The sequence below is a fragment of the Engraulis encrasicolus genome, chromosome 24, assembly GCF_034702125.1.
Source record: "Engraulis encrasicolus isolate BLACKSEA-1 chromosome 24, IST_EnEncr_1.0, whole genome shotgun sequence".
NCBI classification, from domain to species: domain Eukaryota; kingdom Metazoa; phylum Chordata; class Actinopteri; order Clupeiformes; family Engraulidae; genus Engraulis; species Engraulis encrasicolus.
The window spans coordinates 2,568,900-2,581,661 of NC_085880.1; the positions used below are offsets into that span (position 1 = coordinate 2,568,900).

A 12,762-nucleotide genomic window follows, 5' to 3' on the forward strand; every position below is an offset into this window, starting at 1 on the left:
TGAAGCCAATGGGCCGACCCCCCAAAAAAACAGCACGTTTCTCTTTGTTAATTATATAGCCTATTTTTTTACATTGCGCTGGCAACTCCGCTCAGAAGTGCATCCAGAAGGTATACAGCCCTTCATTTTCTATAACACATTTTGTCATGTTAAAGCCTGATTCCAAATTCGATTAAATGTAGGCCTATCTCTCACCTCAGAATTCCCATCACAACAATGTGAAAAAAAATTATTTCGGTGGGTTGGTTTTATGTACATTTTTTTGAATCTATAGAAAACTAAGAATCACATTCACATAAGTATTCACATCCTTTGCTCAATACTTTGTTGATCCACCTAAGATAGGAATTACAGCATCATTCAGAAGGTCTATGGGCAGTCTCACAAGAACCAAAGAAGGTGGAGGTAACAGGAACTAGCAGACCGTAAATCCTGCAGTAGCACAGAAAACGTTGAAATGGGCGGGGTTAGTGGGAGGGGTAAAAAGGTAGATAGAATCAATGAATATAATACCTAATACCGAGATCAAATCCAAAAGCATTTCTGGTCCTGTGGCGCAATCCCGATGCATGAAGATATCACAGAACACATCTAACTTTTTAACTCTGTGAGTTGAGTCTGGCCCAATCACTTCCAAACCACTCCTTGGGTATTATAACAAAACATCTACAGTACTTGGATGGGTTAAACCAAATGGATTAAGGAAAAGTAACACTAAGCTAATTCCCTGAGAGTTGATGATACCACCTATTCTAGTTAGCAGGGTGCTCCTTTAAAGTCAATTTCGATGAGTGTGAGAAAGCTAAGGGAACGTTCTAATGCTGACTGATAGAGTAATGAATATTAATCATTGGCGTGATAAGACTGCAAAACAAACATTGTGGCATTACTCACCAATTACAGATTTGTCCTCACTTGTCACACTTGCCTCGTGAAGTTGATTTTCCAACAGGCCGCCTGTCGAATGCCTAATGAGAGAAAATAATAAGCGCCAGGTTTTGCCGCTGTGTCCTCTGCTGAATTCCCCGCTAATAAATGCATTAGCCTCCGCTGTGTAAACCTTTAACTGTGGCAAGTGCAACATTATACATTTTTATGAATATGCTAATGCTTTATTCCAGCACATTTAAAAGTAAATGCCTCCTGTGCTTTTGCCAGAGTGACAAAATAAGTAGTTTGCTTTTGACACGGAAAATAAATAACATTAAAGATGTAAACAGAGGTGTAAACACAACAGACACATAAATGACAATTCTGTCTCTGCGGCGGAAAGATTGCATTGAGTGGGTATTGCTGGCTGTGTTCAGAACAGCAAAGGTGACAGGCTATGAATAACAGCACATTTTAGTAGAAGTTGTTGAAATAAGAAGCAATCAGGAGGTAGGCCTAACAGTAAAGCTGTGTCAGCATGGCACATGGACCGATTATCGGTTTAAACAAACTGTTTACAAGGGCAATCTCCTTGTTTAATCAGCTATGAATGTTTTAAGCCACCTAATACAATCGGTTTAAATATGTAGGTGGCTTGTATTTAAGGAGATTATATGATTGTTTGCCTTATGCATATTTAATCGGTTTGTACATTCGGATTCAAAGTGCCCAAAGGCAGCTATTGTTACACCAGTTAGACTGATCAGGGCTGACTAGAGGTGATATCAGATCAGAAGCAAATAAAAGTGAAGAATTTATGGTGTGACCATAAACAGAACACGTTTGCATTATGAAACTAGAAATGCACTCAGAGAGTGCAGACCTCTGCCCTCACCCTAATGTTGTTCAAGTCTTTCTGCCTTGTTTTGTGGGGTTAGAAACTGTAATGTCAAAATCCACTCTATCCCGCAATGTTGAAGAATCTTTTTTTTTTTTTAATCCTAGATCCGGATAGAGATCCGGATCACCACCAGAATTTAATCACTTGTTCCTTTTGTCATTTCCAACAACTCCACAAAATGTCATCAAAATCTGTTCATTAGTTTTTTGAGTTATTCTGCTGACAGACAAACAAACAGACAGACAAACAAAACAATGTAACCGAAAACATAACCTCCTTGGCGGACTTAATGAATCCTGACCCTGATTATGTCTTATAAAAAGTAACATGCACTGAAAAAACAGTCTCTTTGGGGTTGTTGAAATGGCATGAATTTAATGAAAGATCCTCACACGATTTATTAGTGGTCCTTCTGAAATTAAAAAAAATCATGTGAGCTTTAGCTGTTCCTTGAGAATGTGAAATTCACATCATTTTATCAAGTCAGATGGTAATGAAAAAGTTAAGATTTAGGCCGGGGCTCCGCCTACTTCGTGACGTGGCAACGGCAGTAGCTCGTGCACCTGACCTGAATCCAAGCGGGAAGGAGGAATCAGTTGGCGTTTACTTTTCCACACAATAGCTTTCTGTGAAGACATTACGAGCGGCATGGAATATCTACAATGTAAGGTAAATATCAATTGATTCTTCATTTTCGGTGGCTTTTCCGAATGGTTTGCTAAGCTATTGCGTTTCTGCAAACAGATAGTTGCACTAACTTATATCTACCAGCTATGGGTTTGGTTACTGTTTGTGTCGTCAGCCCAATATTGTCGAGAATGGAGTTATTGTGGCGTTGTCGTCGTATTCAAGTGGTGTGTGTTTTACTATTTCGATACGTGTTTCATGTCGAATTCCTTTCATTTTCGGGAACCTGTTGCTGTTACTGCTGTAATTGCTGTGCTGATTTAGAACCTAGAAAGTGTACATCAAGCTAAGCTAGCTGATTTTTTTATGCAGCGCCAAGGCATGACTGGCTAACTACTAAAGGGTAGCGCGCGCATGGTGAAACCCATCGACATCTTTGAAAGATGCCGTTTGACGAATGAGATTGGTTTACGTCTGGAACAATAACGTGCACTGCTGTATTGCATTGTGTTTGTGTGAGATACGGCTGCAGTAGGCCTACCATTCTTGGAAAACTAGCGTCTGTTCTGGACGTTGTGACAGGGGAATTTGTGCAAGCTAAAGTCACGTGCACGCAGCTGTCCTAATATGTGTTCGGTTTTGTAAATAATGTGCTCGCAAATCGTCATTTGGTGAAGTAGTTTTGTTTGGTGTGGTGAGTAGCCTATTGAGTATTCTGTATCTTCTTAATTCGTTCAGGTTGAACATCACTTGGGGATTTAGTTTTTAATTCTGTTTTCCTTTCCACCACGGTGCCCAATAGTGTTCACTGTAAAGAAAGTGCAGGGAGTGTTTTGCAACCTGGTAGTCTAGAGTTGAACTGGAGAATACATGCTGAAGCTTTTTGATGGATCATATTCGAAAAACGGTCTTTTGAAACCCTGCTGTAAACAGCCAAAGGAGCATTTTGCTTATCTGACAGTCACTGGTTAGCATTGCATAACTGGATACATTTACTTAACTCTTTAACTGTCTAATGCTATATGGTCATAAGTCTTCGTGCATTTAATGTGCTTTTGTACTTTTTAATACCAGTAATACTATCATCTGATTTTGGGTGTTGCAGAGCATGTAGATTTACCACCTGTAGAGCAAACTGGTCCAGTTCCAAATACACTTCAGAACGAGCTTCCTGCAGCATTACTGAAATTGGAACATTCGATGCATGTACCAGGTAAGTTACAGCAATTGATGATTTTATACACACGCACACACCTGTTCTCTTGGTCACTAACTTCTTCCTTTTGTCTCCCCCCCCCATACTTTCTATCCTTTCGAAGGTTAATCTTGTTTTCCTACTTCCCTCTCCTTTTCTTCTCCATTGAGTTTTTAGTTTTTTTTCTAACTCTTCCACTTTCTCTGTCCCTCCTCCTTTTTGTTATTGTGTTGTACTTCCATCTCTTTCTTCACTAAACTGAACCTTTAATAACTGGTCAATGCTACATGGTCATAAATGTTGTTGGTCATTAATATGCTTGTGTACTTTTGTAAGACGAGCAACGCTGAGTTTTTCAAGCTGCACACAGGACAATACATATTACATTTGAGTCATTAATTTAAATGCATGCTGTGATCATATTGTTGTGTGTCTGTGTTCATATTCTGTATTGGTATATCAACCTCCCTTTCTGTGTTCTCTTTCACAGTAAATGTGGCAGTGCAAGGGATGTGAATCAGCTGTTCAAAGTAGGTCTGATCTACTTGCTCATTACAAACTCCACCATCCCCACTTTGGCCGCACCACAAACTACCCCTGCACATATACAGATTGTCCCTGTACTTTTAAAACGTGGAACGCTCTGATTGTTCACCAGAGTAGAGTGCACGGCACACAATTAGGCCAGACCTTAGATCAGTTAAACACCTTCTCGTGTCATCTATGTAGCTGTTCCAATTTGCCAAACGAAAGGGAGTACTTCATTCATGTCAACACACATCTGAGGAAAAATGAAGTTGTGTCTTGCATGTTCACTGGCTGTACTTTTCAAACAAGTGTTTATGGCACATTTAAGTCTCACAAAAGTCGCCTCCATAATCCACATACCCTAGCTGATTTTAGACCTGAAATTGTTAGGAGAACTGCTGTACCCTTACCTCCATCGTCATCTGATTTGGGTGTTACAGAGGGTGTAGAAGAGGATTTACCACCTGTAGAACAAGCGGTCCCTCACAGTCCAGTTCCAAATACACTTCAGAAGGAGCTTGCTGCAGCATTACTGAAATTGGAACATTTGGTGCTTGTGCCAGGTACAGCAATTGATGATTTTTTACAGAACCTCCACTTCTTACTGACCACTGCATCAGCATCTCTTTTCCGTGGTTCATTAAATGCAATACTTGAAAGTCACAACCTACAGATTGATGACTCAGTGGTAACTGAAATAGTTACTGCAGCAATATCTAGCCCAGTTCATCAAGCCATTGAAAAGGGTGGCTCACTCAGTACCACTTACCAACGTAAAGTGTTTTACAAGAAAGAATTTGATGTTGTGGAACCAGTTACTTACACTCTAGACCACAAGAAAAAACGTACTTTTCAATACGTTCCCCTACTGAAGTCTTTGCAGAACACCCTAAACTGCCAAGCGATTCTTGATAAAGTCATTGACAACCATAGAGGTCAGCAGGAATCTCAGCTAGAACCTTTGTTTGAATTAAGGGCTCCTGAAGATGGTGTATATTTCAGGAGTAATGCTTTTTTGAATTCAGATGAACTGAGATTGTCATTGCGCCTCTTCGTAGATGACTATGAAACCTGCAATGTTCTTGGGACATCTAGAAACAAACACAAGCTTTGTGGAATTTACTGGGTTTTAGGAAACCTACCACCTGGTTCCCACTCATCATTATCGTCAATTTTCCTTACAGTGCTTTGCAAAAGTGTTGATATCAAAACATACGGGTTTAACAAAGTGTTAGAACCTCTCCTGCGTGATGTGAAAGTGCTGGAAGACTTTGGTGTGTATGTACCTCTTCTAGGAAAGTGTCTTAAAGGCACAGTGCATTGTGTTGTGGCAGACAACTTGGGTGCCCACGGCATTGCCGGTTTTGTGGAGAATTTTTCAGGCGAATATTGTTGTCGGTTTTGTACAGCAAAACGTGCTGAAACGCAATCCGTCCCTTTCACATCTGGAACTTTTAGCCTCAGAACGAAAGACAGTTACGCTTCTCATGTTAAAACTGCTCTTGAGACTAATGTGCACTGCTGCGGAGTGAAACGGGAGTGTTTTTTGACAAAATCCCTATCTTTTTTTCATGTTGTCTCTGGATATCCTCCAGATGCTGCCCACGACCTTCTTGAAGGGATTGTTCCTGTCGAGCTTGCATACTGCTTGGGGTCAATGATATCAAAGAAGCTTTTCACACTGCACGATTTGAATCAAGCCATATTGTCTTTCCCTTATAAGTGGTCAGATAAAACGAACAAACCCCATGCACTGCCACAGAACATCACTGCTCGTAAAACTATCGGTGGAAATGTTCACGAGAATTGGTGCCTTATAAGGCTGCTGCCATTTTTGATCGGCTCAGTTGTTCCAAATGATGAGCCTGCATGGCTTGTGTTAATGGACCTCAAAGACATCGTCGAGCTTGTTTTTGGCCCAGTGCACACAGACGAATCGATTTCGTATCTCCAGAGCAAAATAATTGAGCACAGGACCAGATACAAGGCATTGTTCCCTGACGTTCAACTCCTCCCCAAGCACCATCTAGTGGAGCATTATCCTGTCTTGATTAGGAATTTTGGCCCTCTAGGTACACTCTGGACACTTCGATTTGAATCGAAGCATAGTTTCTTTAAGCGTGTTGTGAAGCACACAAATTGCTTTAAGAATGTACCACTGACTTTGGCCTCGAAACACCAATTTATGCTGGCTTTCCACATGACCTCCCCCTCATACGGCAAATCAACCCTTGATGTACCCCATGTGTCCACTGTACCAGTCAGTGTCCTGAAGGAGGACGTGGCACAGGCTTTTCTGGCAAAATTTCCCAATGCATCTGTGGTCCGCCTTACCAAAAGGGCATGCAGTAGTGGCATACACTATGAGAAAGGGATGATTGTGACTTATGGATCAATCAGTGGATTGACTGAATTTGCTGAAGTCATTGAGATGTGTGTTGAAAATGAAGAGCTGCTCCTCTTTGTGAAATTACTTTGCGGGTGGTACAATGACCATTACAGAGCCTTTGAGCTGAGTCTGTCACCAGCAAGAGAATTAAAGCTTGTGGCCATCACTGACCTCTGTGACCCATATCCGTTGGCTGATTACTTTGTTGGATCAAATCGCATGGTTACTTTGAAAAGACATATCCTCATTAAAGGTTAGTTGGCTCATCAATTGTGTTGTATATGCTGTAAATTACCCTTAACTTTTATTTATGCAAGTATTTCATATGCAATACTGATTTTACTAACAATTGCGCGTCTCCCCCCACCCCCACCCCCCCACCCCCTGATCAAAAGTGAGAACACCCTAAAATAAAACATGCCATTAGAGGGTCGGGATCTACTTCAGTAGTTAAAGTGCATGTTGACATGCAACTTTTTCCTGTGCTACTCACTTGGTTACTGCTACCACACACGCTTCACGTCATCCAAAAAATAGTTTTACTGTAGTGCAAGTATGACTAGTGTTTAAACACTGTGCGTCTTCTTCAGTCAACATGACATCTTGACTCTGAAGAAGACTCACTGCGTCAATGTTGCACACTTGAATGAATGAATGTCCTCAAGTGTGTGTTGGGTTTTCGATGGGTTCTTTGCGGTTTATTTACAATCTTTCTCAGGACCAAAAACATACAACTGACAGCGTAACCGCTGCCTTCAGAATCCCAACAACAACTGTCACTTCTCAGTTTCGTTCTTCTCGCGTGACCTTAGTCACTGGCTACTTAACTCATAGGCTGGTCCTATGATGCCATCTAGTGGCGAAAACGTGCAACAGCACGATTAAAGCAAAACACAACTTCTGACAGGACAACAAAAAGACAGGGAATGAGAATCAGGGAATAATAAGGGAATAACAAAAAGACAAAAATTGGGGGTCCACTACATCAACACTAGTCATGCTGGCACCACAATAAAATAAATGTATACTGTGTGCTCCAGTCATCCTTTGCCCAGTCTCTTTGAAGTGGACAGTCTTGTTTCCTACTGTCTACTCCTTTCCCAGCATCTGAAACGTATTTATCTTGGTCTCATCAGAGACAAACGGACTAAACATTCCTGGAACCATGTCTTGTGTGATGACAAATTTGTTTTAGATGGTATCAAACACAAGCAGGTAATTGGAGTGCTTCTGGGTCTTCACCTTTTTCCCTTGGTGCTCATCAGTGTAGGGGCTCTCAAACTTGGTCCAGGAAGACAGATGCTGAGGCACTCAAGGTTGCAATTTTTTTTACTTTTTTATTTGGCTACAATGCCTACGCGTTTCGGCCCTTATGGCCTTCTTCAGGGCGTATCAATAAACATACGCCCTGAAGAAGGCCATAAGGGACGAAACGCGTAGGCATTGTAGCCAAATAAAAAAAGAAAGAAAAAAATGCAACCTTGAGTGCCTCAGCATCTGTCTTCCTGGACCTTGTTTTAGATGGTGTCAAGCATGTGTGGTGGTAACCAAGTGAGCAGTTCAAAGAAAACTGACCCATGGTTTGGGGCTGCATGTCAACATTGGAAAGCTGAAGGTGACATGAAACATACATGTCAACATTTAATGTGACTACTTAAACGATAAAACAACACTAACATAATGTGTGCACTCACTTTAACCAGATAATGAGACCTTAATATTTTTTTTGATTTTTTTTGTGAATAATACATGAAATTGATGTATAAGCTGTATTACTACTGACTAATTGTCATTGTCAAAGTGAAATTTATTTAATGGTGGCCCATGATAACTGATAGATGCACTCATAAATCTGCAGAAATGTGAGATGGGGCAGGGCTGGGAAATGACCCCGGCCGGACTAGAACTGGGGTCCCTGTGGGCATTGTAAGCCCCCCTAACTAACAGAACCAAATGCAAAAAGTATTGCAGTTGTTTCTAGTCAACCTGACCTTTCCAGCATCATTGTTTTCTTAACGTATTTAACAGTATTCATATTTTTTATTGTGTTTGCAGACTGAACACCATGAGTTCTCCAGCGCTTTTGAGAATTGTTCTAGCAGACGACACATGCCAAAGATTGACGTTCCCAGAAGGACTTCCTGCAGCAATAGAGGACCTGGTTTGTGAAGTCAGGAGCCAATGTGGTCTAACATCCAATTTCAGACTGCAGTTCATGGACCCGCTGTTTGGAAATGTCTACATGAACCTCACTTCTATGAATGAAGTCCAAGATCGAGGGACCATTAGAATTGTTCCAGAGTCAGTCACAGGCGTGAATGCTAGTAGCTCCACCATGTCCACTGCAGCCGGGCCCTCCACCTCATCCCCATCACCAACGCTCAGCAGTGCTGATACAGATGTACTGTCCTCAACAGATTCCGAGCCTTCTGGGTCTAGGTCCCTTTGGCCTCAAACCTTCCACTGCCCTATGTTCACATATGACGCTGAATTGAAACTGAGGAAGGCTAATGCAGCATACAAGGAAAATCGCACTCTGCTTTGTGCAGATACAGACCCAAAACTCAAGTCAGACATTCTCCATGGACTAACCCAGGAAATGGTGAAGTATGGTCTTTACGCCTCTGACAGGAAGTTTAGCATGGTTGGGAAAGCGCTGATTTCCAAGCACCCATGCCTAGCTGAAGAACACTCGTTCACTGGATATGAAGGGTGGAAAAGTAGCCTGAAGAATAAATTGGGACTGTACCGTACTCGTTTGAGGAAGCTGGGATGTCCGGAGGTGATGATAAACTCTGTTCAGCGGACAGCAGGGGTCAAAACAAGTCCTGCTCTTGGCATTAAAAAACCGAAGAGGTCTGAGGTCAACTACTGCCCTGCCTACCCTACAGGGGAAGATGATCTGTCCCTTGAGAAACTTCGATTGGAGCTGAAGTCTGATGTCCAGAGGAGACATAGCAGAGAGATCAGGATGAAAATGGAGAAGACCTTTGCTTATCGGAGACAAGAAGTCGTTCGCAGTGCACCCATGATCCATGAGGTTCAGGAGAGATGGCCAGCCCTCTTTGATGTACAGGAGGTAAGTCAACATAACCACAAGCTGACATGAAATTGGACAAAGTAAATGCTGTATGGATCATGGAGATGGGTTGTGTGTTGTACAATTTCTGTGTTTCTGTACAAATCACTCTGAACTTGGGAGATAATGGAAAAAGTTAAGTTTGAAATGTATTCTTCTGTACATGTACATGATGGTGGGGCATATTTAGTTTAGGCATATTCATATTGAGTTTGATAGACATGTCAGCATTAAAATATCTTGAGATTGGAGCACTAATTCCTGTATGCCTTTTTCCTCCCTGTCTTCAGATCAACGCTGAATTCAGACGGATCACGACAATAGCCTTACAATCCAGATTTCTCTCTCAGTTAGACATTCTGTCTGACAGCCTTGTGAATCTTTTCAAGAAAAGAACAGGCCAGATCGGCACTCATCTTAAGACTGTAATGTCACCAATTACTCAGGTAAGAATACTAACTACAGGGTTCCCACGGGTCCTGGAATTTCTGGAATATCATGGAATTTCATAAAAGTTTTTCCAGTCATGGAAAGTCATGGAATTTTGCATGCACAGTCATGGAATATCATGGAATTTTCTTAACAGATATGTGAAAGCAGAAACCTTTTTGTTTGGTGTATAACATTGTTTCTTACTGATCATACTGAAACACTTCGCCAGAAACAGTTTTGGTTTTGCACTGTTATATGCAACATTCTAGAATGCAATGAACTGATTGAAGTCTGGCGGTGGCTGAGCGTCGACTCTGGGGTTGAAGATAATCTTCAGTTTTCATACTTTTTTAACGTAATTTCTTTAGGGAAGTGGTGATGGAAATTCTGTGTTTTGGGTCTGGAAAGTCATGGAAAATCATGGAATTTTATATCTGAATTAGAGTGGGAACCCTGTAACTATTCTGAGATGATTAGGTACAGTGCAGTGATTAGGTAAGCATTCGGTTTTAATCACAAGTTGTTGTATCTCCATTCCTCTTTTACTTAGGATGTTGATGCTGCTGATGCTGACCATGTTGATGTTGTCCGGGAATGCCTGCTTAAAGGGTTGTGCATCTACCTCAATGAAGACCCAAGCAACCTCATTCGAGAACTTGTGGTGAGTGTAAATTGTTTACTAGTTTTACACTGTCATTTAAGAAAGTGGTCCGTTATTACAGGTAACTATGCAACTATGCAGCTCATCAACACTGTGCTGCCTATTGCCAAATTTGATCTTTACGTGAATATTGTCTGAATAATAAAGCAATATTTACTAGTATGACCAAAGCACAGTACGTTTCGCAGCTAAAAATGTATATTTCTGGAAATTCAAAAGGGCGGAACATTGAGGATTCAGTTTTTCATGCATGTAAAGTGGAATTTTCTCAGTCATATTGAATGCTTAGAGTTGGATGGTGCCGGTAAGCATTTGTTAAAAAGTTAACAGTTGTGAATTGGCAGCATGGATTCTGGTAATGAACTCCTAAAAATATCACATGGTGCACCTTTACGCCATCATGAAACGGTGGTTATCCCTTGACAGTCGAGACTCGTTGACAATTAGGTAAGGATTGTGGACATTGCGTATACAATACACTCCTCAAATTTAAGCTAATAGCACAACTTTTTTTAATGCTCATGTTGTTGCCCTCAATACAGCTGAAATGATGACCAATCCTGTTCTCCCCTACTTACTTTTGAGATTCTGCAGTATGTATAGCTGATTCAATCAGTTATAGAAACTGAAGTTTCTATGCAGGCTACAATCAAACCTTTAATTGTTTTGTTCTCATATTCTCTATATCATTATATCTTACCCTGTAGGAAGATGATGATGGCCAGATTCAGAGAGCCTTGGAAGAAACAACTCTGGGGATTCTGGTTGTGAAGCGCTGCCCCTCAGAGCATCCTGAGATTGGGATCATCCTAGAGGGACAACAGGTACTCGGGGAACTGGACAATGTGCCTTTAGCAGCAGCTCTGCTATTTGGGCTGATATATGCTCTGAATCTCGATTACCCATCAGAGCTCAAATATACATTTGAGGTTCTGCAAAAGATCATCATGGAGCTAGAGGGCACGACCATGTCGAAAAAATGCCAGGCCCTGCAAAACAAACTCCGTGATTAACGGGTCTTTCCTCCCATTTGCAGCTGCAATGTATGCAGAGTCCAGACTGTCAAACCCAGTTCTATTCACGTTCTGTATTCAGCATTGAAGGCCACCTCACTGCCTTGTATTTTCACTCAGTGTGCAGAGTTCACTGCCAAAGTTCAAATGACTTGCAATGTTGAGGGGGCTTGGAATTTTGAAATGCACTCAATGTCAACTTTGCCCAATTTCTAATTGGGAAACTCGTTTTTTTCATTGGGCTTGGATTTTTCTCCTGTCTATAGGATCAGGAAAACCTTTTTTATTATCACTTTTCATATTATTATTTCTATTGACTTGAAATGCACTGAATGTCAAATTTGCCCAAGAACATGTTTTATTTTTAATTGGGAAATGCATTTGGTTTATTGGGCTGTGAATGTTTTTTCCCCCACCTGGCTATAAGAGCAGGGAAATAGGGGTGTTTTTTTATTTATACTACAGGTATTTACACATCTCATTTTGCACTTTGCCTTTGTAGGGCAGCCTTTCGAGACATTTATTTTTTAATCGGCAATGAAGGCCATCTCACTGCCTTGTATTTTCAGTCTTCTCTCTGCCAAAGGTATGACTTGCAATGTTGAAAGTTGAAGGGACATTTTGAAATGCACTGAATATTGCCCAAGAACATTTTTTTATTTTTTGCAATTGGAAGATGCATCAAGTTTTTTTATTGGGCTTTGAATATTTTTTATCTGACTATAGGGTCAGGAAAATGTCTTAATGTAGCTGCTGCTGTCTTTTTTGTGTGTTTTTGTTCAAATTTGGGGGAACTACAGAAACTGTAGCCTTTCTAAGTTTTGTTCAACATATAAAGGCTCTGTACTGTCTTTGACCTTGATTTCAATTGTCTGCAATGTCAAGGAATTTGAAATAAATGTTGTAAATGTGTACTCAAATTCTAGTTGTGGTTGATTGCTTATTGAAGGGAATTGCTATTTAAAATAACATGTTAATTTGACATGCAATAGTTTTTAAAATATGACATGAAAAAATCTTGGACATCGGTTGCATCAAAAAAATTATGTCCATCAAACAAGAAAAAA

At 40.8% G+C, this 12,762-nt stretch overlaps 1 protein-coding gene across 7 annotated transcripts; it reads left to right on the forward strand.

The window, feature by feature from the left end:
- The first annotated feature begins 2,385 nt into the window (after positions 1-2,385).
- LOC134441029 (uncharacterized) lies at positions 2,386-11,773 on the forward strand. 7 transcript variants are annotated; one of them, XM_063191224.1, is made up of 5 exons: positions 3,778-6,763; positions 8,566-9,589; positions 9,880-10,035; positions 10,572-10,682; positions 11,390-11,773. In XM_063191224.1, exons 2-5 carry the CDS (start codon positions 8,576-8,578, stop codon positions 11,693-11,695), a joined length of 1,587 nt encoding a protein of 528 aa, XP_063047294.1. In that variant the 5' UTR covers positions 3,778-6,763; positions 8,566-8,575; the 3' UTR covers positions 11,696-11,773. The 7 variants fall into 7 exon arrangements, with proteins under 7 accessions (XP_063047292.1, XP_063047293.1, XP_063047290.1 ...); XM_063191225.1 differs by having other exon boundaries at positions 3,778-4,684; XM_063191226.1 differs by having other exon boundaries at positions 3,778-4,123.
- Positions 11,774-12,762: the final 989 nt, after the last annotated feature.